The following is a 27,172-nucleotide window of genomic DNA, read 5'->3' as shown; positions in this document are numbered from 1 at the left end:
ACATCTTGCTTCTGGCTCAGAGCACGTTCCCACCTCGGGACCGTCCTCTCCCGTATCCGTCCAAGCAGCGGTTCGGCCGTCAATCCACGCCCCCCCCCCCCAACAATGAAACAACGTCTGAGGAACTTCTCGGCCAGGCGACTTGGAGTCAGCAGGGGAAGGGGTAAAGGTGGGGATGAGAATCCGGGGGGGGGGCGGTGGGGGGAAGGGTTGTTTTTTACCGAAATACTGATGATTTCAGACAAATGGTGTTTAAATGCTTTTTATTTAACATAATCTTGTTGCGCATTGACTCAGATAGCTGCACTGTTATACACTGGTGATTCCTTAACATCAAAAAGGGTATAATTACACTTAACTTGAATCAACTTAAACTTTAACTGTCACCAAGGTGATGCCCACCATTGATATCTGACCTGCACAGCCAGCAGTGTGTCAGTCTTGTAAATACCACCAATGTTCTTTCAGGCAAAGCGCTCATTTATGAGCTCCTGATGTAAGAGTCTTGCAGCTATGATGCTGCCATGGGCCCTTTCCTGCGGTCTACAGGGGAGCGGGGCATGGCTTCAGCGTCAGCCGATTGTGTGGCCCGAGGTTAACGTTCAACTCCTCGTCCTCCTCTTCCTCTCTCTCCTGAGGTGGACTGTTACACCCTTCTGGCAATTCTTGTCCCTCTTGATAGCCAAGTTGTGCAGCATGGAGCATACCACCACGAATTGAGCTACCTGCTCAGGGTGGTATTGGAGCTCACCTCCAGAGTGGTCCAGGCATCTAAAGCGCTGCTTAAGCACTCCAATGGTTTTCTCTACGATATTGCGAGTGGCTCTGTGGCTCTCGTTGTATTGCTTCTCGGCTTCGGTGTGGGTGTTACGCAGGGGGGTCATCAGCCAGATGGCGAGCCCATATCCTTTGTCACCAAGCATCCAGCATTGACTTTTGGCTGATTGTTAAACAAGTCAGATACAGTGCTCTCACACAGGATGTGAGCATCATGGATGCTGCCCGGAAATTGAGTATTCACTGCCATAATAATTTGCTGGTGGTCAACAACGAGTTGCACATTCAGGGAATGGAATCCCCTGCGGTTCCTGAAAACCTCTGCATCCTGAAAAGGTGCCCGCATCGCGATATGCGCACAGTCCCTGCACCTTGGGGAAGTTAGCAATTCGGTAGAATCCTAAAGCCCTCTCGGTCTGAGCCTCCCTGGTCATAGGGAAGCTGATAAAGTCCATCCTGCGTGCGTACAGGACTTCAGTGACCTGTCTAATGCAGCGATGTGTGGCATGCTGAGACAGACCGCAAATGTCACCAGCTGAGGCCTGAAAAGAATCTGACGCGTACAATGACAGTGACACAGTGACTTTGACCTCGACGGACAGTGTGGTCCTGATGGTGCTGGCAGGCTACAGATCTCCTCTTATCAGCTGGCATATCTCACTGATAACCTCTTTGTGGAAGCGCAGTCTCCAAAGGCAGGTGGTGTCGGACAAGTTGACGTCTCCCTGTACTTAAGGGGGGTGTAACATCTGGTCCTCCTCATCAGTCTGTCACATCTTACATTGGGCACATGATACTGTCGAACGTACCTTCTGCCATCTCGAGGCTGCAGCATCTAATTGGTCATCAAGAGAGGGTGAGAAAGGACCCATTCCAATAGCTATCTGTTTTCCACCGATTGGTCACAAAGAATGAATGTCCCCACTAAGACACCTATTAAATTCCAATTGTTCACAGTATGATTAGATGTTGGTTCAGATGTTCACATCACCTCCAAACACCTCCAGAGTACATCCGAACTCCCCCGAGGTTGAAGCAGGGCAGCCTTTTAAATGATGCGACATGTGATTTAGAGCATGGTGTCCATACCGCTGTGAGTAGTTCCGGTTAGTGCCACTTTTTCCCGGCATTTATTTTGGCGAGCGATATTGTAGGCAAGATGTGTGCGACGTGCCGAAAGTAAGGCTGGGCGATCTCCTGGCCGTTAGTTTTGGAAAATTTAATCTTTGCAACAAAAAACAGTGGCTGGACGGTATTATTAAATCTTGCCGTTAATTACGTGCTGAAAGTGCTGGGCGATATTTTGGGCATTTAGATTGCCTATTCTGATGAATCCGCCCCAAAAAAGTGGGCGGGCGGTATTATTTTTTCTTGGCATTACGCACATACGGAAAGTAACACTCGGCGATAAGTGACCGAGAAATGGGCATCAGTTTCCATTTTGTGGCTAAATGGGTGATATCTGGGCGTTACACATCATTTCAGCGTTAAAATAGACGTTAAGAACATAAGAACTTAAGAAATAGGAGCAGGAGTGGGCCATACGGCCCCTTGAGCCTGCTCCACCATTCAATAAGATTATGGCTGATTTGATCATGGACTCAACTCTACTTCCCTGCCCACTCCCCATAACCCCTTATCGTTTAAGAAACTGTCTATTTCTGTCTTAAATTTATTCAATGTCCCAGTTTCCATAGCTCTCTGAAGCAGCGAATTCCACAGATTTACAACCCTCTGAGAGAAGAAATTTCTCCTCATCTCTGTTTTAAATGGGCAGCCCCTTATTCTAAGATCATGCCCTCTAGTTCTAGTTTCTCCATCAGCGGAAACATCCTCTCTGCATCCACTTTGTCAAGTCCCCTCATAATCTTATACGTTTCGATAAGATCACCTCTCATTCTTCTGAATTCCAATGAGTGGAAGCCCAACCTATTCAATCTTTCCTCATAAGTCAACCCCCTCATCTCCGGAATCAACCTAGTGAACCTTCTCTGAAGTGCCTCCAAAGCAAGTGTATCCTTTCGTAAATATGGAAACCAAAACTGCATGCAATATTCCAGGTGTGGCCTCACCAATACCCTGTACAACTGTAGCAAGACTTCCCTGCTTTTATACTCCATCCCCTTTGCAATAAAGACCAAGCTTCCATTGGCCTTTCTGATCACTTGCTGTACCTGCATACTATCCTTTTGTGTTTCATGTACAAGTACCCCCAGGTCTCATTGTACTGCAGCACTTTGCAATCTTTCTCCATTTAAATAATAACTTGCTCTTTGATTTTTTCTGCCAAAATGCATGACCTCACACTTTCCAAAATTATACTCCATCTGCCAAATTTTTGCCCACTCACTTTGCCTGTCCATGTCCTTGTGCAGATTTTTTGTGTCCTCCTCACACATTGCTTTTCCTCCCATCTTTGTATCATCAGCAAACTTGGCTACGTTACATTCAAGTCCCTTTTTCCAAGTCGTTAATATAGATTGTAAATAGTTGGCGTCCCAGCACTGATCCCTGTGGCACCCCACTAGTTACTGGTTACCAACTAGAGAATGAACCATTTCTCCTGACTATCTGTTCTCTGTTAGTTAGCCAATCCTCTATCCATGCTAATATATTACCCCCAACCCCGTGAACTTTAATCTTGTTTAGTAACCCTTTATGTGGCACCTTGGCAAATGCCTTCTGGAAGTCCAAATACACCACATCCACTGGTTCCCCTTTATCCACCTATTCGTTACATCCTCAAAGAATTCCAGCAAATTTGTCAAACATGACTTCCCCTTCATAAATCCATGCTGACTCTGCCTGACCGAATTTTGCTTTTCCAAATGTCCTGCTATTGCTTCTTTAATAATGGACATTTTCCCAACCACAGATGTTAGGCTAACTGGGCTATAGTTTCCTGCTTTTTGTCTGCCTCCTTTTTTAAATAGGGGCATTACATTTGCAGTTTTCCAATCTGTTGGGACCTCCCAGAATCCAGGGAATTTTGGTAAATTACAACCAATGCATCCACAATCTCTGCCGCAACTTCTCTTAAGACCCTAGGATGCAAGCCATCAGGTCCAGGGGATTTATCTGCCTTTAGTCCCATTATCTTACTGAGTACCACCTCCTTAGTGATTGTGAGTAGGTCCCCTGCAGTCAGAATCAGGGGAAGTCATAACGGGGAACAAAGAAATGGCGGACCAATTGAACAAGTACTTTGGTTCGGTATTCACGAAGGAGGACACGAACAACCTTCCGGTTATAAAAGGGGTCGGGGGGTCTAGTAAGGAGGAGGAACTGAGGGAAATCCTTATTAGCCGGGAAATTGTGTTGGGGAAATTGATGGGATTGAAGGCCGATAAATCCCCAGGGCCTGATGGACTGCATCCCAGAGTACTTAAGGAGGTGGCCTTGGAAATAGTGGATGCATTGACAGTCATTTTCCAACATTCCATTGACTCTGGATCAGTTCCTATGGAGTGGAGGGTAGCCAATGTAACCCCACTTTTTAAAAAAGGAGGGAGAGAGAAAACAGGGAATTATAGACCGGTCAGCCTGACATCGGTAGTGGGTAAAATGATGGAATCAATTATTAAGGATGTCATCGCAGTGCATTTGGAAAGAGGTGACATGATAGGTCCAAGTCAGCATGGATTTGTGAAAGGGAAATCATGCTTGACAAATCTTCTGGAATTTTTTGAGGATGTTTCCAGTAGAGTGGATAACGGAGAACCAGTTGATGTGGTATATTTTGACTTTCAGAAGGCGTTCGACAAGGTCCCACACAAGAGATTGATGTGCAAAGTTAGAGCACATGGGATTGGGGGTAGTGTACTGACATGGATTGAGAACTGGTTGTCAGACAGGAAGCAAAGAGTAGGAGTAAATGGGTACTTTTCAGAATGGCAGGCAGTGACTAGTGGGGTACCGCAAGGTTCTGTGCTGGGGCCCCAGCTGTTTACACTGTACATTAATGATTTAGATGAGGGGATTAAATGTAGTATCTCCAAATTTGCGGATGACACTAAGTTGGGTGGCAGTGTGAGCTGCGAAGAGGATGCTGTGAGGCTGCAGAGCGACTTGGATAGGTTAGGTGAGTGGGCAAATGCATGGCAGATGAAGTATAATGTGGATAAATGTGAGGTTATCCACTTTGGTGGTAAAAACAGAGAGACAGACTATTATCTGAATGGTGACAGATTAGGAAAAGGGGAGGTGCAAAGAGACCTGGGTGTCATGGTACATCAGTCATTGAAGGTTGGCATGCAGGTGCAGCAGGTGGTTAAGAAAGCAAATGGCATGTTGGCCTTCATAGCAAGGGGATTTGAGTACAGGGGCAGGGAGGTGTTGCTACAGTTGTACAGGGCATTGGTGAGGCCACACCTGGAGTATTGTGTACAGTTTTGGTCTCCTAACCTGAGGAAGGACATTCTTGCTATTGAGGGAGTGCAGCGAAGGTTCACCAGACTGATTCCCGGGATGGCGGGACTGACCTATCAAGAAAGATTGGATCAACTGGGCTTGTATTCACTGGAGTTCAGAAGAATGAGAGGGGACCTCATAGAAACATTTAAAATTCTGACGGGGTTAGACAGGTTAGATGCAGGAAGAATGTTCCCAATGTTGGGGAAGTCCAGAACCAGAGGTCACAGTCTAAGGATAAGGGGTAAGCCATTTAGGACCGAGATGCGGAGGAACTTCTTTACCCAGAGAGTGGTGAACCTGTGGAATTCTCTACCACAGAAAGTAGTTGAGGCCAATTCACTAAATATATTCAAAAAGGAGTTAGATGAGGTCCTTACTACTAGGGGGATCAAGGGGTATGGCGAGAAAGCAGGAATGGGGTACTGAAGTTGAATGTTCAGCCATGAACTCATTGAATGGCGGTGCAGGCTAGAAGGGCCGAATGGCCTACTCCTGCACCTATTTTCTATGTTTCTATGTTTCTATGTGAGTGTGTTAAGTTCCTTCCCCCTTATAGCCCCTTGACTATCCACTGTTGGAATATTGTTAGTGTCCTTTTTTATATACCTATAGAAACTCTTGCTATCTGTTTTTATGCTAGTTTACTTTCATAGTCTATCTTCCCTTTCTTAATCATTTTTTTCGTCATTCTTTGCTGGCTTTTAAAAGCTTCCGAATCTTCTGTCCTCCCACTAGATTTGGCCACTCTGTATGCTCTTGTTTTTAATTGGATACTGTCCTTTATTTCTTTAGTTAGCCATAGATGGCTATCTTTTCATGGGATATGTGGAACATTCTTTGTTCCAGTCCTACTTGGGTCCCCTTCCTCACCTCTTTTCCCGGTACATTGATGATTGTATCGGTGCTGTTTCCTGCTCTCGCCCTGAACTTGAAAATTTCATTCACTTTGCATCCAATTACCACCCTTCCCTCACCTTCACATGGTCCAGCTCCGACTCTTCCCTTCCCTTCCCCGACTTCTCCGTCTCCATCTCTGGGGATAGACTTTCAACCAATATCCACTATATGCCCACTGACTCCCACAGCTACCTGGACTACACTTCCTCCCACCCCGCATCCTGTAAGGACTCCATTCCATTCTCCCAGAGCACCTTTCTCAATAGTGCCTCTGACATGTCTTCCTTCTTCCTCAACAGAGGATTCCCCTCCACCGTGGTTAACATGGTCCTCGACTGTGAGTGTTCTATTTCCCACACCTCTGCTCTCACCCCTTCCCCTCCCTCTCAGAACCATGACAGGGCTGTCCTCACCTTTCACCCTACCAGCCTCCCCGTTCAACGGATCATCCTCCGCCATTTCCGTCACCTCCAGCGTGATCCCACCGCCCATCTTCCCCTCCCCTCCCCTCTCAGCATTTCGAAGGGACTGCTCCCTCCACGACACCCTGGTCCATTCCATAGTCACCCCCAGCAACCCCTCCCCTTCTGATGGCACCTTTCCATGCAAGTGCAGGAGATTCAACACCTGTCCTTTTGCCTCCACCCTTCCCATTATCCAGGGACCCAAATACTCCTTCCAGGTCAAACAGCGATTTACTTGTACTTCTTTCAATTTAGTATACTGCATTCGCTGCTCACGATGTGGTCTCCTTTACATTGAGGAGACCAAGCGTAGATTGGGTGACGACTTTGCGAAGCACCTCCTTTCAGTCTTCAAGTATGACCTTGAGCTTCCGGTCGCCTGTCACTTTAATTCTCCACTCCACTCCTACTCTGACCTCTCTGTCTTTGGCCTCCTACACTGTTCCAACGAAGCTCAATGCAAGCGCGAGGAACAGCACCTCATCTTTCGTTTAGGCACTTTACAACCTTCTGGACTCAACATCGAGTTTCAGAGTGTAACCGCTGACAATCTTTGGCTCCCTCCCCCCCCCCCCCCAGCCCACCCCCCCACCCTCAGAGCCTGTTTTTTCTTTCTTTTTTTCTCCTTGTCTCTAATGGCCGTTGGTCTTTATCCCACCATTCACACACTATCTTGACGAATTTTTTTTAAAATTCTTGGCATTTGAATTTGGGACATCATCCCTTTTGTCTCTATAATCTCTCTTGTCTTCCAACCTATCACTTCCCCTCCCCCTTTCAGAGCTTGTGAAGAATTTGTTCTTTCCGAACACTCTCCAGTTTAGACGAAGGGTCATTGACCCGAAATGTTAACTCTGCTTCCTCTCCACAGATTATGCCTGACCCGCTGAGATGTCCAGCATTTTCTGTTTTTATTCCAGGACAAGGCCTCATCTCCCAGGAGATGTAGAAGTCTTTAGTAATAGGTAAATGCTCTAAAGTCCTACACCCGGGCCAAACCTTTAGACCAACCATTGCATCATATCCCTCAATCTCTCCAAAAACACAAGTAGTTGTCTCTTAAACCCAAAGAAAGGACAGGGGACTAATAACCAGCTCCTAGGCCCCTGATCCTAAATTGCCCAAGTTGACTGATCCAACTTTGACTTCCACTCTATGGTGAAGGGTTTCACCCTCCTGTACAACAGCAAGCTCCCGAATAGAGATTGTACATGGAGCTTCTACAGGGAATCACAGTGACTATTTGATCTATTGAAAATATACACACAACATATTCTACCCTATGTAAACTGGAGATCATCTAAAACTCGACTGCCCATGTCCTAACTCTCACCAAGCCCCATTCACCCTGTGCTCGCTGACCTACATTGGCTCCGGATTGAGCAACGCCTCGATTTCAAAATTCTCATCCTTGTTTTCAAATCCCTCCATGACCTCGCCCCTCCCCATATCTGTAATCTCCTCCAGCCCCACAACCCCCCAAGATATCTGTGCTCCTCTAATTCTGCCCTCTTGAGCATCCCTGATTGTAATCATTGGTCGCCGTGCCTTTTGTTGCCTAGGCCCCAAGCTCTAGAACTCCCTCCCTAAACCTCTCTGCCTCTCTACCTCTCTTTCCTCCTTCAAGATGCTCCTTAAAACATACCTCTTTGACCAAGCTTTTGATCACCTACTCTAATTCCTCAGTATTGCGGCTCGGTGTCAAATTCTTATCGCATAACACTCCTGCGAAGCGCCTTGGGATGTTTCACTACGTTAAAGGTGCTATATAAATACAAGTTGTTGTTGTTGTTGTAAGTCAAATCGTCTAAAAGTATTTGGTATGGATAATACAGAGTGGAATTTGAAAAATGCTAGACTGAATAGCATTGCGGGTGGATGGGATTACCATCCCCTCCAAGTCACACACCATCCTAACTTGGACATATATCGCCATTCCTTCATCATCGCTGGGTCAAAATCCTAGAACTCCAACCCTACCCGCATGTGGAGAGTACCTTCACCACACGCACTTCAGCAGTTCAAGATGAAGGCTCACCATTACCTTCTCAAGGACTGCTAGGGATGGGCAATAAATGTTGACTCTGCCAGTGCCACCCACAACCCGAGAATGAATAAAAGGAAAAATTCTTGTGGATTAAACACCATATAAGTTGCAATCTTCACTCCATTTTTTCGAACTGTGCTCGAATTTCTGGGGTAGAATTTCATTAGTGATGACTAGCCTTCAACAATCCACCCAAAAGGCCACTGTTCATGTGTAAGCCTGCACAGTTGTCAGGCTATTTGACCATTGCGGCATCACAGCCGAGAGCAATTAGCCAATGTCCACATATGGACCCTTTGTAACAGGTGTCTCAGGTGGTGATCAGGAGTAGCAGCCCCTGTTGGCTTGGTTAGCTGTGGCTCAGTGGATAGCATTCTCATTTCTGAGTCAGGAAAGTCAGGGGTTCAAATCCCACCCCAAATTCTTGAACACAAAATCTAGGCTGACACATCCAGTGTATTATTGAAGGAGTATTGCACTGCGTGAGGTGCTGGCTCTCTCAGGTGGAAATAAAAGTTCCATTGGCACTATTTTGAGGAAGAGCAGGGGAGTTCTCCCTGGTGTCCTATGCCAATATTTATCCTCCAATCGACATCACTAAAACCAAATGATGTGGTTATTATCACATTGCTGTATGTGGGACTTCGCTGTGCGCAAGTTGGCAGCCAAGTTTCCCACATTACAACAATGAACAAAGTACTTCATTGGCTGCAAAGCGCTTTGGGTCATTCTGAGGTGGTGAAATACGCTGTATAAACGCAAGTTTTTCTTTCTTCCTCGCCCTAACTCAGGCGTGCATGGGCCAATGTCAGCAACCCCTCTGCTGCCCTAATTGTGACCAGCTAACAACAGAACTGACCGGGGAACAACCTCGGAATCTCCACGTTGAGCAACTGAGGTATCAGGGGAGCTGGAGCCTGATATTTTTGATTTGCAGTATTAATCCTGCTAAAACTCTCAGTGAAAAAGTAAAATTTAAAAAAAACTGAAGTATTCAAATTAGAACCTAGCCGATCCCTCAGTAATATCTCAAGGCATTTTGCAATGAATTCCATTGAAGTCTGATAAACGTTGGCATTTTACTTTGAATTGCAGTCATTGTTATAGATGGATACCAGCTGGATTTGAACATGTTATAGTGACTATTCATTACATTCTTTGCAGCTGCGTTGCTTTTGTTTTCTAATCTGGTTAAATAAACAGACGTCAAAAAGCTACTTGTTTGTATTCCTAGAAATGGGGAAGCTCACCACAGCTTTCCATGTAAGTTATCTTTCTTGTAATGTTTACATAGCCACCTAAAGGGGAGTTTTGTTTCTTTTTTCCTTATTCGCTGTTGAGTTTGACTATTCAGAAAGTAAGATTTGCATTTATATAGCGTCTTTCACGACCACTAGATGACACCAAGTGCTTTTACAGCCAATTAAATACTTTTTGTAGTGTCGTCACTGTTGTAATGTAGGAAACGCAGAAGCAACGTGATAATGACCACATTCGGTATTCACTGAGGAGGACACAAACAACCTTCTGGATATAAAAGGGGTCGGAGGGTCTAGTAAGGAGGAGGAACTGAGGGAAATCCTTATTAGTCGGGAAATTGTGTTGGGGAAATTGATGGGATTGAAGGCCGATAAATCCCCAGGGCCTGATGGACTGCATCCCAGAGTACTTAAGGAGGTGGCCTTGGAAATAGTGGATGCATTGACAGTCATTTTCCAACATTCCATTGACTCTGGATCAGTTCCTATGGAGTGGAGGGTAGCCAATGTAACCCCACTTTTTAAAAAAGGAGGGAGAGAGAAAACAGGGAATTACAGACCGGTCAGCCTGACATCGGTAGTGGGTAAAATGATGGAATCAATTATTAAGGATGTCATCGCAGTGCATTTGGAAAGAGGTAATATGATAGGTCCAAGTCAGCATGGATTTGTGAAAGGGAAATCATGCTTGACAAATCTTCTGGAATTTTTTGAGGATGTTTCCAGTAGAGTGGACAAGGGAGAACCAGTTGATGTGGTATATTTGGACTTTCAGAAGGCTTTCGACAAGGTCCCACACAAGAGATTAATGTGCAAAGTTAAAGCACATGGGATTGGGGGTAGTGTGCTGACATGGATTGAGAACTGGTTGTCAGACAGGAAGCAAAGAGTAGGAGTAAATGGGGACTTTTCAGAATGGCAGGCAGTGACTAGTGGGGTACCGCAAGGTTCTGTGCTGGGGCCCCAGCTGTTTACACTGTACATTAATGATTTAGACGAGGGGATTAAATATAGTATCTCCAAATTTGCGGATGACACTAAGTTGGGTGGCAGTGTGAGCTGCAAGGAGGATTCTATGAGGCTGCAGAGCGACTTGGATAGGTTAGGTGAGTGGGCAAATGCATGGCAGATGAAGTATAATGTGGATAAATGTGAGGTTATCCACTTTGGTGGTAAAAACAGAGAGACAGACTATTATCTGAATGGTGACAGATTAGGAAAAGGGGAGGTGCAAAGAGACCTGGGTGTCATGGTACATCAGTCATTGAAGGTTGGCATGCAGGTACAGCAGGCGGTTAAGAAAGCAAATGGCATGTTGGCCTTCATAGCGAGGGGATTTGAGTACAAGGGCAGGGAGGTGTTGCTACAATTGTACAGGGCCTTGGTGAGGCCACACCTGGAGTATTGTGTACAGTTTTGGTCTCCTAACCTGAGGAAGGACATTCTTGCTATTGAGGGAGTGCAGCGAAGGTTCACCAGACTGATTCCCGGGATGGCGGGACTGACCTATCAAGAAAGACTGGATCAACTGGGCTTGTATTCACTGGAGTTCAGAAGAATGAGAGGGGACCTCATAGAAACATATAAAATTCTGACGGGGTTAGACAGGTTAGATGCAGGAAGAATGTTCCCAATGTTGGGGAAGTCCAGAACCAGGGGACACAGTCTAAGGATAAGGGGGAAGCCATTTAGGACCGAGATGAGGAGGAATTTCTTCACCCAGAGAGTGGTGAACCTGTGGAATTCTCTACCACAGAAAATTGTTGAGGCCAATTCACTAAATATATTCAAAAAGGAGTTAGATGAAGTCCTTACTACTAGGGGAATCAAGGGGTATGGTGAGAAAGCAGGAATGGGGTACTGAAGTTGCATGTTCAGCCATGAACTCATTGAATGGCGGTGCAGGCTAGAAGGGCCGAATGGCCTACTCCTGCACCTATTTTCTATGTTTCTATGTTTCTAATTATGTTGATTGAGGGGTAAATATTGGCCAGTGATAACGCGCCTGTTCTTCTTTCAAATAGTGCCATGGGATCTTTTACGTTCACCTCCGAGAGCTAACGGGGCCTCGGTTTAACGTCTCATCTTAACAACGGCACCTCCGACAGTGCAGCACTCCCTCAGTACTGCACTGGAGGGTCAGCCTAGATTTTGTGCTCAAGTCTTTGGAGTAAGACCTGAACTCATGACCTTCTGACTCTGCAAGCAAGGTTGCTACCTCACTGAGCCACAGCTTACACTGACAGGCTCAGCTCTCTTCCAAGGGGCAACGGGATGACTGGTGTGGGAAATGGAAGTATTAGGTAGTCCCTTGTGTCGAGGAGGACCCGCTTCCACACCAAAAAGAGATGAGTTCATAGGTGTTTCAATGAGGGACCTGTGATATCTTCTGTATGAGCTCACAAGCACACAGGCTTTAAGATGGCTGATAACTTCAGACACCTGTCAGGTGACCTGTTCCCTCTTTATTGTTGTAAACAGCAATGGCTGCATTACCACAGTAGTCCACTGGGTGGAGCTATATATATATTTCTGTATATACTCCTCCCTTCTTAATGAAGAAGTAATTATAACAAGCAATCATCATACATAAAGTGCAGGGTTATACATAACAAAGGTTATGGGGCTAGATTTTCCATTACTTTTGTATGCATAATGCCCACTTAATGTCCATTTTAATGCTGAAATGAGGTGTAATGCCCAGATATCCAGTGCGCCAGTGCAGCCTTTGGCCGCCTGAGGAAAAGAGTGTTCGAAGACCAGGCCCTCAAATCTACCACCAAGCTCATGGTCGACGGGGCTGTAGTAATACCCGCCCTCCTGTAAGGCTCAGAGACATGGACCATGTACAGTAGACACCTCAAGTCGCTGAAGAAATACCACCAATGATGTCTCCGCAAGATCCTACAAATCTCCTGGGAGGACAGGTGCACTAACATAAGTGTCCTCGTCCAGGCTAACATCCCCAGCATTGAAACACTGACCATACTCGATCAACTTCGCTGGGCAGGCCACATAGTTCGCATGCCAGACACGAGACTCCCTCAGCAAATGCTCTATGTGGAGCTCCTTCACGGCAAACAAGCCAAAGGTGGGCAGCGGAAATGTTACAAGGACACCCTCAAAGCCTCCCTGATAAAGTGCGACATCACCATTGACACCTGGGAGTCCCTGGCCGAAGACCGCCCTAGGTGGAGAAAGTGCATCCGGGAGGGCGTTGAGCTCTTCGAATCTCAATGCCAAGAGCGTGAAGAGATCAAGCACAGGCAGCGGAAGGAGCATGAGGTAAACCTGTCCCACCCACCCCTTCCCTCGGCGAATATCTGTCCCACCTGTGACAGAGTCTGTGGTTCAGCTACCAGAGAACTTACTTCAGGAGTGGAAGCAAGTCTTCCTCGCTTCCGAGGGACTGCCTTTGATGACGACCCATTTAGCCACAAAATGGAAACGGACGCCCATTTTTCAGACACTTATCGGCAAGCGTTACTTTCGCCATGTACGTAACCCTGGGGAAAAATAATACTGCCCACCCACTTTTTTGGGGCGGAATCATCAGAATGGGCAAAACCAATGCCCATAATATTGCCCAGCATTACTTTCAGCACGTAATTAACGCCAAGATTCAATAATACCGACTGCCCACATTTTTTTGTCGTAAAGATCACATTTGCTGAAACTAGCACCCAGTATATCACCCAGTATCACTTTCAACACCTCGCACACATCTCGCCCACAATATCGCTCGCCGAAAACACCGCTCTGAAAAAGTTGAACTGTTCTGAACTAAACACAGCGGTGTGGACGCCATTTTGCAAATCGCAGGTCGCTTCATTGAAAAGGCTGTTTCAACTTCGGGGGTGTTTGGATGTACGCTGGAGTTCTTCTCAGGTGATGTGACCATCTGAACAGACATCTTTTCATACTGTGGATGATTGGGTTTTACTGTAGGTGTCTTTTACTGTGGAAATTTATTGCTTGTGAACAATCGGCATTATACTTTTATTGGAATGGGGCCAGCCATTTCTCAGCCTGCATCGATTACAACGCAGATGCTGCAGAGTGCAAATGGCACAACAACAGCATTATGTGACCAATCTAAGATGTGCCAGACTGAGGAGGAGGTCCAGACCATACACACCCTGCACTTACAGGGAGAAGCGGTCTTACCTCAACTTATCCAAGAATACCTGCCTTCGGAGACTGTGCTTCCACAAAATGGTGATCAGTGAAATATGCCAGCTCATCAGGGCAGATCTGCAGCTTGCCAGCACCTTCAGGACAATACTGTCCATCGGGGTCAAGGTCACCGTGGCACTGTCATTCTACGCGTCCGGTTCCTTTCAGGCCTCTGCGGTCGACATTTCCCCTCTGTCTCAGCATGCCACACATTGCTACATTAGACAGGTCACGGAGGCCCTGTACGCACGTAGGATGGACTTTATCAGCTTCTCTATGACCACGGAGGCTCAGACTGACAGGGCTGGAGAATTCTACCGCATTGCTAAGTTCCCCAAGGTGCAGGGAGGAATACAGTGTACTCACATCGCCATCCGGGCACCTTCTCAGGACCCAGAGGTTTTTCGCAACAGAAAAGGATTTCACTCCCTGAAGGCCCAACTAGTTGTCGACCACAACCAGATAATTATGGCAGTGAATGCCAAATACCCAGGCAGTTTTGATGAGGCTCACATCCTGTGTGAGAGCGCTGTCTCTGACATGTTTACCAGTCAGCCACAAGGGCAATGCTGAATGCTTGGTGACAAATGATATGGCCTAACCACCTGGCTGATGACGCCCCTGTGTGACGCCCACACCGAGGCCGAGAAGCGATACAATGAGAGCCACAGAGCCTCACGCAATGTGATCCAGAAAACAATTAGTGTGCTTAGGCAGCGCTTTAGATGCTTGGAGCACTCAGGAGGGGAGCTACAATACAACCCTGAGCACGTAGCTCAATTCATGGTCGTGTGCTCCATGCTGCACAACCTGGCTATCAGGAGGGGACAAGAATTGCCAGAAGGGACTGATGGTCCACCTCAGGAGAGAGAGGAAGAGGAGGACGAGGGGCTGGACGCTGACTTCAGGCCTGGCAATCAGGCTGACTGCAACCATGCCCACGCCCCCCTCCAGACCGCAGGTGGCTACATAGCTGCAAGACTCTGACGTCAGGAGCTTATAAATGAGCAATTTGCCTGAAAGGACGTTGCTGTTATTGACAAAGCTGACACACTGTTGTGTGTGTGCAGCTCAGACATCAATGGTGGGCATCACCTTGGTGCCAGTTAAAGTTTAAGGTGATTCAAATTAAGTGTAATTATACCCTTTTATATTAAAGAATCACCAGTGTGTAATGGTCCAGCTATCTGAGACAATGCACAACAAGGTTATGTTGAATAAAAACATTTAAAACGACCATTGGTCTGAAATCATAAGTATCACGGTCAAAAACATCCCACCCCCACCCCACTTTTTCGAACATTGACATGAATCAAATGGTCAACATGTCCAGCAACATAGAATACAAATGCAAAGCAACAGGATGGCCCCCTCTCCCGATACATTACAACAAATTGCATACACCGAGATGGAGATATAACAAAGCCATCACCTGCGGACATGCACCTCACTTTCCTTCCCCCCCCGCCCCTTCTTCTCCCCACCTCTACCCCTTCCCCTCCTCACGCCACGCCGCCTGGCTGAGGAGCTCCTCAGGCGGTGCCTCATTGAGGGAGATGAAGGCAGAGCCAGTGGTTGCTCGGATACAGGAGTGGGAGGCACCAAGGTGGGAATATTCTTGAATCCAGAAGCAGGATCTTGCTCCTGCCTCTCGTGTGTCTTTGGCACGGGGGTGCGGAACCTAGGGATGGAGTGCCATGCTCCGGGACCATTGGGAGGCCTGTGCCACGAGTGTTCCTGGCTATCGCCTCCAGGGCCTCCGCCATCCGCGGAACATACTCTGACATGGTGTTGGAGATGCTGGCCAGCTGTCGGGATATGCCCCCCAATGCATGTTGGATCTGGTCACCTATGTCTACAGTCCTCCTGGACAACTGTACTATCTCTCCACTCTCATCTAGCGCTTGTGGCGCAGACCTGCCGCATCCACGAAACCTCTGCGGTGTCGGCGCCCTCCTAGGGACACCTCAGGTGCCCTGTCACGAGGTGCTTGGGCCCGGTACCTCCACAGTGGAGGTGGGAATAGCCGGAGGAGCACTAGATGGCCTTGTGGTGGAATGCCTTCTGGAGCCTGGCGATGCAGACTCCTCAAAGTCCGCGTTGTCATCCGTGGAGAACAGACCCAGCTGATTGACGGGCGAGAATCGGACCTCCTCAGCACCAGATGTAGGATTGTTCGGTGAGTCCGGCCCCGAGCCTCCACCTTCTGGCCTCTGTGGTCTTGCCTGGGGCCGTGCTGCTGGCTGAGCTGCAAAACACCAATGAAGTTATTAGAAGAGAAGTGGGTGCTAGGGTCACAAGGCGATTCCTGCGCTACACACAGCATATGCACGACAAAAGCACCACTGCTATCAAAATCATCACAGACATCACATTTCATGACCATCAACACATTCTGCATTGCAATGATTCTCATGAGGCCAGCATTATTTATAGGACACTTTTAGAAATCATCTACCAGATATAATTGGTCGGATATGAGTGGGTGTGGCATCTATTGACTTTACATCACGCAATGGTGTATACTTTACTCACATGGCATCACTTCAGGGTCTGCAGCTGCCTGCGTGGCTGTCCGGGGGTTGCTGTGCACGAGTGCAGGCACCCGCTCCTCAGTGTTGGTGATGTCGCTGGTGACTGGTGGCCCCCCACCCGTTCGCCTCTGCTCGGATCTCATTGTCGATAGCTTCTTCTGTAAAAGGTGACAGGTTGACATGACATGAGATTATTGCGTGATATCATTGCTAGGTATTGTCACAGAGACTGATACAACACATGACCGACAGATGTAATCATGATTATTATGATAATTATCATTCTTTACCTAAAGACGTGCACCGTGACTGCAGGCTTTGAGTACAACATTCCCGGTAAAAGTGAAAGACCTCACATCTGATGATAGTCACTCATGACTCTTACAAATCAAATTATTTAAATATATAAATACATGTAAATAAATGTAATACTTACTCTTGTGGATCCGACAAGGTCGTTCCATCACTGTGGCATTGGTTGCGCTCACGTACCTCGTTGGTCGCTGACGAGACCACCTCTGCTATCTCGGCCCATATATTCTGGTAGGTCTTTGGGGTGGGCTACCTGCATGAGGGAGGCATTAGCCTCGTCCGAGAACCTCTTCGCTCTTTTGCGTCCTCCAATGTGCTCCTCTCCCACCTCACTGCCCTTGCACAGCGTGCTGTGTCGCCTCCTCCACTCCCTCCATTATAGGGCACCAAATTCAGGAAAATATCTGGCTGGTTTTTTTTGGCACAATTTGCTATAAAGTTCAAAACTCTCCCTCCTTGCTCCCAAAGCAGCCACACCATACCCACACATGCCTTCACTCCCTCTCAGCTCCCTCTCTGTCTCCTCTTATGTGCATGTAATGATGACCCTTCAGCTCCTGAATCGTGGGAATCGAGCGTTGCCATGCCATTGCTAAGGACGGCGATACTTTACGGCAGAAGGTCAGAGATTTAACGCTAACGCCCATTTCAGATCGCTCGCGGTAATGCCCAATGTTTAAAATGGAGACTAGGGGCTTTGAAAATGGGCGACAATCCTGCGATCTGAAAACCCATATTTACCGCCCATGCTGGAAATACCGCCTATTTTTGGGTGATCTGCACAAAAGTGTAAAATCTAGCCCATGGACTTATTTTGCCATATTTACAAATCAAGCTTAACCACTTGTTTTCTGTTTAGAAGGGGATACCTATGCTCTCGAACAGAACCTTCCAAACATGCTGTGGAACTTAGACACATTCTAGGCTGATCCTGAGGAAAGTTTTCCTCCAAGGGATGCCCTTGATTTACATTTGAACTCCCTACAACTTCAGACGGTTTGTCTGCCTGACTCGAACTCAGACTTAAATTCTGACTTTCTCTTGGACTTGTTTCCAATACATTTGATGTAGGATATGCTACTGGTATTGTACTTGTATCAAAACTATCTGATGAGTCAGAAATAATCTAATCATTCTAACCTTCAATTCCTTCCACATCTAGGTAAAATAGGATCAATGTGAACAAACCTGTCCATGATCAAACATCTTGACCAAATATGTGTGAGGACCACATATCTTCACCCTGGTAGCCACTTTAACCATTTATGGTAATGGTTCTTCACTCTCACCTTCTGATTTAATTTCACACTTCTCGCTTTAACTCTACCTCTATCATGATTCTCTTTCTGTCTTAATTGTTTCTCTTCTACAGACTATGCCAAATTTTGTTTTTAAAACGGGAATCTGGTTCATGGCTGTCATTTGAGAAACAACTCTGCTGGTGTTCTACCAGTAATTGTATGAGGAGTATTACGATATGTAATAAGAAAATTAGCCTATTTGTGATCCAATGACAACTGTCGCTTTCTTTGGATTTGGATCCAATACCTGTTTTATGAGCGCATGTTTTATAATTTGTACAGTGCGCTCTGCTGCACCATTTGAAGCAGGGTGGTACGTTAGAACCTTGGTATGTTTCACACCATTTTTACTTGTGAACTGTGCAAATTCTTCTGAACAAAATTGTGGTCCATTATCAGAAACAATTTCTTCTGGGAAGCCATATGAAGAAAATAATCACACAATGTCTAATGTTTTACTTGTTGGTATTTTCTGCATTGGCAACACCTTGACCCACTTTCAATCACAATGAGCAAATGGTGTACTTCTAGTTCAGCAAAATCGATATGTTACCTTTGCCACACCCTGGGAGGCCATTGGCTGTAATGGTACTGATGGTGGTTTCTTGCTTACCGATTGACATGGAATACACAGACTAATGATGTACTCTATATCTCTATCTAGACCTGGCCACTATAAGTAACTGCGTGCAAAACTCTTGGACAATCACATTCCCAAGTGCTGGTCATGAAGATCTAATAATTTTGACCTAAATTTATTTGGTATAGCCACTCTTGCACTCCACATGATACAATCTTTATCGACTGATAATTCAATCCTACGAATGAAGAATGGATGAATATCTTTCTCTGATAACTGGTTTGTCCAGCCGTTTGCAAAATCTGGTTCATCACCTTTTGAAATATGGCAGAGACAGAAGATACTCCAAATGGTAGCCTATTAAATTGCTATAGGTCTAGATGAATATTTATAGTCAAGCATGACTTGGACTCCTCATCTAGTTCAAGTTGTAAGTAGGCATTTGTAAGATCCAACTTTGAGAAGATCTGACCACCTGTCAGTCTTGTGAACAAATCTTCTATATTTGGCAATGTATTGGCTGGATTATGTATTATGTACCTGATTTATAATCACCACACAACCTTACCTTACTATCAGACTTAGGTACAACAATAATGGGTGTAGCCCAATTACATAGTTCTATCTTAGAGATAATGTAATCAGTCTCTAGTTCTTGCTCAACTTTCTCCTTGAGTGCAAATGGTTAGGGATGTGGCTTGCAGTAAACTGGTTTAGCGTCCTTCTGTACCACTACAGGTGCCTTGAAGCCTGGGATCGGACTGCCTGTTTCGCAAAACACCTTCGGACACTTCTTGATAACATCATGCTTCGATGCAAATCTTGTTTCAACACGAAAAATCTTACTCCAATCCAGCTTCTGTAATACCAACCAATTTCTTCCTAGTAAGGCGGACTTGCCTCCTGCCAATACTGAGAGGCAAGTTCTGAAATTGATCCTTGTATTTCACCGGTACAGGTGTGACGTCTGAAATCTGGAAACCTCAGGACCAAGGCCATTCTGGATTCCGGTTATTTCCAGATTTCGGAACGTCTTTGCCTGGGCCGAGGAAGGTAGGTAGGGGAGGTCGGTGGGACGGTGGAGGTCGGTGGGTTGGTCAGGCCTCCGGAGGTCGGAGGGGAGGGGGGCGGGGTCGGTCGGGCTGCCGTAGGTTGGGGGTCGGCTGGGACGCTGGAGGTCAGGCCGAGGCAAGGTCGGGTGGCCGGACGTAACGGGGTGTTGGTCGGGCTGCCATAGGTTGGGACGCCAGAGGTCAGTCGGGCTGAGGCCGGGGAAGATCGGAGAAGACCAGGCAGCTGGAAGTTGGGCCGAGGCAGGGTTGGGCGGCCGCAGGTTGGGCTGAGGCAGGGTCGGGCGGTTGGAGGTCAGACTGAGACGGGGTCGGACGGCTGGATGTCGCGCCGAGGTGGGTGGAGGTCGGGCCGAGGCGGGTGGAGGTCGGGCCGAGGCGGGTGGGAGGTCGGGCCGAGGCTGGTGGGAGTTGGGCCGAGGCGGGTGGAGGTCGGGCCGAGGCGGGTGGAGGTTGGGCCGAGGCGGGTGGAGGTCGGGTCGAGGTGGGTGGGAGTTGGGCCGAGGCGGGTGGAGGTCGGGCCGAGGCGGGTGGAGGTCGGGCCGAGGCGGGTGGAGGTCGGGTCGAGGTGGGTGGGAGTTGGGCCGAGGCGGGTGGAGGTCGGGCCGAGGCGGGTGGAGGTCGGGCCGAGGCGGGTGGAGGTCGGGTCGAGGCGGGTGGAGGTTGGGCCGAGGCGGGTTGAGGTCGGGCCGAGGCGGGTGGGAGTTGGGCCGAGGTGGGTGGGAGTCGGGCCGAGGCGGGTGGGAGTCGGGCCGAGGTGGGTGGAGGTCGGGCCGAGGTGGGAGGAGATCGAGTGGCTGGAGGCGGGTAAAGATAGGGTCAAGGCGGGTGGAGGTCGAGCTGAGGCAGGGGGAGGTCGGGCCGAGGCGGGTGGAGGTCGGGCCGAGGCGGGTGGAGGTCGGGTCGAGGTGGGTGGGAGTTGGGCCGAGGCGGGTGGAGGTCGGGCCGAGGCGGGTGGAGGTCGGGCCGAGGCGGGTGGAGGTCGGGTCGAGGCGGGTGGAGGTTGGGCCGAGGCGGGTTGAGGTCGGGCCGAGGCGGGTGGGAGTTGGGCCGAGGTGGGTGGGAGTCGGGCCGAGGCGGGTGGAGGTCGGGCCGAGGCGGGTGGAGGTTGGGCCGAGGCGGGTTGAGGTCGGGCCGAGGCGGGTGGGAGTCGGGCCGAGGCGGGTGGAGGTCGGGCCGAGGCGGTTGGGAGTCGGGCCGAGGCGGGTGGAGGTCGGGCCAAGGCGGGGGAGAGATCGGGCCGAGGCGGGTGGGGGTCGGGCCGAGGCGGGTGGAGGTCGGGTCGAGGAGGGTGGAGGTCGGGTCGAGGCGGGTGGAGGTCGGGTCGAGGCGGTGGAGGTCGGGCCGAGGCGGGTGGAGGTCGGACCGAGGCGGGTGGAGGTCGGGCCGAGGCGGTTGGGAGTCGGGCCGAGGCGGGTGGAGGTCGGGCCAAGGCGGGGGAGAGATCGGGCCGAGGCGGGTGGGGGTCGGGCCGAGGCGGGTGGAGGTCGGGTCGAGGAGGGTGGAGGTCGGGTCGAGGCGGGTGGAGGTCGGGTCGAGGCGGTGGAGGTCGGGCCGAGGCGGGTGGAGGTCGGACCGAGGCGGGTGGAGGTCGGGCCGAGGCTGGTGGGGGTCGGGCCGAGGCGGGTGGGGGTCGGGCCGAGGCGGGTGGGAGGTCGGGCCGAGGCGGGTGGAGGTCGGGCCGAGGCGGGTGGAGGTCGGGCCGAGGCTGGTGGGAGTTGGGCCGAGGCGGGTGGAGGTCGGGCCGAGGCGGGTGGGAGGTCGGGCCGAGGCGGGTGGAGGTCGGGCCGAGGCGGGTGGAGGTCGGGCCGAGGCGGGTGGGAGGTCGGGCCGAGGCGGGTGGAGGTCGGGCCGAGGCGGGTGGAGGTCGGGCCGAGGCGGGTGGAGGTCGGGCCGAGGCGGGTGGAGGTCGGGCCGAGGCGGGTGGAGGTCGGGCCGAGGCGGGTGGAGGTCGGACCGAGGCGGGGGTAGATCGGCGGCCGGAGGTTGGGCCGCCGAGGCGGGGGAGTCCAGATTTCGGAACATTTTCCGGTTTTCGCACGACCCTGCCATGGATTGGCCCGGTGTCCAGATTCTGGAACATTCCGGATTCCGGAATTCCTGATTTTGGACGGCGCACCTGTACAGTGATATGACCTACCACAGGAATGTTCTCTCCTGAGTAACCTCGCAGTTTTATCTTGGATTTCTCCAATGGGATATCACGCAATTTGTCGCGATATAGCGATTCCGTTATTACACTCACGGATGCATCATCGGTATCTTGTTTCCTGCAACATCTAGTTTGATGATGACACTTTTCAAATCACTGTTAGATTTCCTCGTGCCCCTGATGATGTTTATCTTTTCATCCATGCTATATAGGGCTAGAACCTCCACTTGTTTTGCATGCTTAACGGCTACTTGATGCCCATTTTACTGCTGAAATGACATGTAATGTCTATATATCGCCCGTTTTAACACAAAATGGAAACTGACGGGTTTTTTTTAGGAAACTTATTGCCGAGCATAACTTTCCCCATATGCTTAACGGCAGGAAAAAATATGACCGCCCGCCCACTTTTTTTGGGCGGAATCAGCAGAATGGGCGAATACAACGCCTATAATATCGGCCAGCATTACTTTCTGCACGGAATTAACGCCGAGATTCCATATTAACGCCCACACATTGTTTTTTGTCGTAAAGAGCATAGTTACCCAAACTAGCATCCATGAGGGTTGCCCATCGTCAATTTCACCACCTCGCACACATATCGCCCACAATATCGCTCGCTCAAAAAACCGCCCACAAAAAGTGGAACTGACCGGAACGAATGCCAGTGCCGTGGTTGGCATTTGTTAAATCACACTCTTACGTGAGGAGCTGATATCTGAAAGATTTGCCTGAAAGAACGCTGATGTGAGTGACAACGCTGACACATTGCTGTGTGTGTGCAGCTCAGACATCAATGGTGCCCATCAGCTTGGTGCTAGTTAACGTTTACGTTGATTGATGTTAAGTTGTATTTCACCCTTTCATGGTAAGGAATCACCAGTGTGTAATGGTCCAGCTATCTGAGACAATGCGCAACAAGATTATATTCAATAACAAAAGTTTAATACCAACATTGGTCTGAAATCATAAGTATCACAGCCAATAACACCCAACCCCACCCACACCCCACTTTTTCCACCATTGACATGTTCAACATGTCCAGCAACATAGAATACAAAGGCAAAGCAGGAGCATGGTCCCCAGTCCCCATACATTGCAACAAATTGCATACACCCAGATGGAGATATAACACAGCCTGCGCACATGCACCTCACTTTCCTTCCCCCCTCTCCTTCTTCTCCCCACCTCTACCCCTTCCCCTCCTCGCTCCACAGCGCCTGGCAGTGTCTCATGGGGAGGGGATGAAAGCAGATGCGGTCATTGCACGGGTACGGGAGCGGAGGTTGCCGAGGGGGCAACATTCTCTGATGCAGAAGCAGGATCTTGGCCCTTGCTCTCATCTGTCATTCGCAGTGCTGGTGCGGAACCTAGGGGTGGAGTGCCGCGCTTGGGGACCACTGGGAGGCCTGTGGCAGCAGTGTTCCTGGCTACCCCATCGTACTCACAGGCGGTTCAACGGGAAACGAATCCTGTCAGCCCTGGTTCAATTTGGCCTTGTTGCAGGGAACGGGGGTTGTCGGTTTGCTACACATTCCAGTAAAGTGATCTTTTTTGGGGCGGTCAGTCTAGCAAAAGGCGCAGAGCTATGTAAAATAAAAATAAACCTTCTGTTTTTGTAGATTGTCTTATCTGCGTTAGTATTTGATAATGGTGGCTAGCTGTTGGGATATGCTCCCCAATGCTTCGATGAGCTGGTCACCAATGTCTACAGACCTCCTGGACAACTGTACTATCCCTCCGCTGCCATGCGACGCTCGTGGACCAGACCTGCCGCTTCCACGAGACCTCTGTGGGATCGGCGCCGTCCTAGGGACAAATGAGGTGCTCTGTGAAGAGGTGCTTGGGGCTGGTACTTCCAGAATGGAGGCGGGAATGACCGGAGGACCACTAGATTGCCTTGGGGTGGAATGGCTTCTGGAGCGTGGCGATGCAGGTTCTTTGAAGTCCGCGCTCTCATCCGTGGAGAACAGACCCAACGGATTGACGGGCGAGAATCGGAGCTCCTCAGCACCAGTAGGATCGTCCGCCGACTCCTGCCCCACGCCCCCACCTTCTGACCTCTGTGGTTTTGCCTGGGGCCGCGCTGCTGGCTGAGCTGCAAAACACAAATGAGGTTATTAGAGGAGAAGGGGGTGCTAGGGTGACAAACTGAGTCCAGCTCTACACACAGCATATGCACGATAAAAGCACCACCGCTATCAAAATCCTCACATTTCATGACCATCAACACATTATGCATTGCAATGATTTTCATTAGGCCAGCATTATTTCTGTGACACTTTTTGAAATCATCTATCATATATGATTGTTCGGATATGAGTGGGTGTGGCATCTATGGACTTTATATGACGCAATGGTGTAAGCTTTACTCACGTGGCATCACTTCAGGGTCTGCAGATGTGTCTGTCCGGGGGTGCTTCCCCATGAGTGCGAGCACCCGCTTCTCCATCTCTGTGATGTCACTGGGGACTGGTGGCCCCCCTTCTCTGCATGGATCTCATTGTTGATAACTTCTATAAAAGGTGACAGGACGACATGGCATGAGATCATTGCGTGATATCATTGCTAGGTACTGTCACAGACACAACACATAAACGACAGATCTAATCATGATTATAATGATAATTATCATTCTTTACCTAAAATCGTACACCGTGACCGCAGGCTTTGAGTAAAACATTCCCAGTAAAAGTGCATCTGCTGATAGTCACTCATGACTGTTACAAATCAAATTATATAAATACATAAGTACATGTAAATCAATGTAATACTTACTCTTGTGGATCCCACAAGGTCGATCCATCGTTTGCGGCATTGGTTGCCCTCACGCACCTCGTTGGTCGCCGACGAGACCACCTCTGCTATCTCGGCCCATATCCTCTGCTAGACCTTTGAGGTGGGCTTCCTACGCCCTCCCTGTGTCAAACCACCCCAGCGTAACTCGACCTCCTGCAGGAGAGAGCCATTTGCCTCGTCCGAGAACCTCCTGGTTCTTTTGCGTCCTCTAATGTGCTCCTCTCTCACCTCACTGCTCTCTCCAGCGTCAGTTTCCACAGCGTGCTGTGATGCCTCCTTCTCTCTCCATTATAGGCCAAATTCAGTCAAATATGTGACTGGTAACAGCTAATTTTTGTTTGCCTACTTGCTCTAAAGTCTCCCTCCTTCCCCCCAAAGCAGCCACACCTCACCCAGCCACGCCTTCAGTCCCTCTGAGTTCTCTCTCTCTCTGTCTCCTCTTCTGTGCATGTCATGACGTCCAGAATCGTGCGAATCGAGCGTTACCATGCAGTTGCTAAGGACGGCCATACTTCACAGCAGAATGTCAAAAAAATGTAACGCTATTGCCCATTTTATATCGCTCGCGATAACGCCCATTTTCGAAAGTGGAGACGAGGTGGTTTGATAATGGGCGAGAAGCCAGCGATCTGAAAACCCTTTTTTACCGCCCACACCAGAAATATTGGCGATTTTTGGGTGATAACCACAAAAGTGGAGGTTCTAGCCATTTGTCTCTGGGGATTTCTACTCATAGCCTCGAAAAGTGGTTTACTCTTCATTCAGCATACCTTCGCAGCATGCCCAGTTTTCATGCAGAAGTAACACTCTGCCTTCATATATGGACAACTTTGAGCAATTTTTTGTCCCAGGCACCGATAGCATGGCTTCAAAGTAATTTTACCTTGGCCAGTTCCTGAGGCCTTGGGGCCCAACTGCCTTTTATTTTTCATCTGCAGGCGAGTCTGGAAGGTCGTGAGGTAGGAGGACTCTGTCTAGTTCACATTGCAAGAAACTCTCCTTGCAGTCTGCTTTAGTGAAGACCTTTATATTTGACATATATTTGACATCTGTGGCAAGATGTCATCGATCATAGGAAGTGAATCATATCTGCATTTCAGGGCATTGTTCAGATGTTGAGGGCTGATACATACCTGGATCTTTCTATTTGGTTTTTGTACAGTCACTAGACTGGATACCCAGTCTGTCGGTTCACAACTTTCATGATAATGTGTCGATTTTCCAAATGATCGAGTTACTCTTTTAGTTTCTTTGATCGCTATTGGCACCTGTTTCGGCTTCCCCCAAAAGTTTGTCGCCATCCTCCGCCTGCTCCACGATAACGTGCAAGCCATGATCCTGACCAACGGATCCACCACAGACCCAATCCACGTCCGGACTGGGGTCAAGCAGGGCTGCGTCATCGCACCAACCTTCTTCGCAATCTTCCTCGCTGCAATGCTCCACCTCATGCTCAACAAGCTCCCAGCTGGAGTAGAACTAAACTGTAGAACCAGTGGGAACCTGTTCAACCTTCGTCGCCTCCAGGCTAGATCCAGACCGTCCCATTCTCTGTTGTCGAACGACAGTACGCGGACAATGCCTGCTTCTGTGTACATTCAGAGGCTGAACTCCAAGCAATCGTTAGCATCTTCACCGAGGCATATGAAAGCATGGACCTTACACTAAACATCCATAAGACAAAGGGTCTTCCACCAACCTGACCCAGCTACACAGCACTGCCCCCCTGGTCATCAAATTCCACGGCGCGACCCTGGACAATGTGGACCACTTTCCATACCTCGGGAGCCTACTATCAGCAAGGGCAGACATTGATGACGAGGTCCAACACTGTCTCCAGTGCACCAGCGCAGCCTTCGGTCGCCTAAGGAAGAGAGTATTCGAAGACCAGGCCCTCAAATCTGGCACCAAGCATAGTCTAGAGGGCTGTAGTGATACCCGCCCTCCTATATGGCTCAGAGACATGGCCCATGTGCAGTAGACAGCTCAACTTGCTGGAGAAATACTACCAACGATGTCTCCGCAAGATCCTGCAAATCCCCTGGGAGGACAGACGCACCAATGTCAGTGTTCTCAACCTGGCCAACATCTCCAGCACTGAAGCATTGACCACACTTGACCAGCTCCATTGGGCGGGCCACATCGTCTGCATGCCCGACACAAGACTCCCAAAGCAAGCGCTCTACTCGGAACTCCAACACGGCAAGCGAGCCCCAGGTGGGCAGAGGAAACGTTTCAAGGACACCCTCAAAGCCTTGATAAAGTGCAACATCCCCACTGATAGAGAATTCAAACAGGCTGCATTTAGACAGACTGTGAAAATTCACAGACCCCCAAGTCAAGGCTGCTACGTGCAGTTCAGCATGTTGCATTAAGTCATCAATCAACTTG

General features: G+C 49.0%; 1 protein-coding gene across 1 annotated transcript; it reads right to left on the bottom strand.

Annotated features, from left to right (window-relative positions):
• Positions 1 to 19,706: 19,706 nt before the first annotated feature.
• LOC139276777 (splicing factor 3A subunit 2-like) lies at positions 19,707 to 21,913 on the bottom strand. The gene is made up of 2 exons (XM_070894780.1): positions 21,788 to 21,913; positions 19,707 to 20,627 (listed from the first exon to the last, which is right to left on the bottom strand). The coding sequence occupies exons 1-2, from the start codon at positions 21,911 to 21,913 to the stop codon at positions 19,707 to 19,709; spliced, it is 1,047 nt and encodes a 348-aa protein (XP_070750881.1).
• Between the last annotated feature and the right edge of the window lie 5,259 nt (positions 21,914 to 27,172).

The sequence above is a fragment of the Pristiophorus japonicus genome, chromosome 12 (genome assembly GCF_044704955.1).
Source record: "Pristiophorus japonicus isolate sPriJap1 chromosome 12, sPriJap1.hap1, whole genome shotgun sequence".
Classification (NCBI taxonomy): Eukaryota; Metazoa; Chordata; class Chondrichthyes; family Pristiophoridae; genus Pristiophorus; species Pristiophorus japonicus.
The sequence above is the reverse complement of the archived record's forward strand: the minus strand, read 5'-3'. Positions and strand labels throughout refer to the sequence as shown.

What these genes read in the sequence shown, in the direction of transcription:
- LOC139276777 (XM_070894780.1), bottom strand. Translation starts at nt 21,913, where the DNA reads ATGTTCCAGAATCTGGACACCGGGCCAATCCATGGCAGGGTCGTGCGA. An exon ending in GCCGATCTACCCCCGCCTCG is followed by an intron (nt 20,628 to 21,787) that starts GTCCGACCTCCA and finishes ACCCGCCTCCAG; the next exon opens with CCACTCGATCTCCTCCCACC.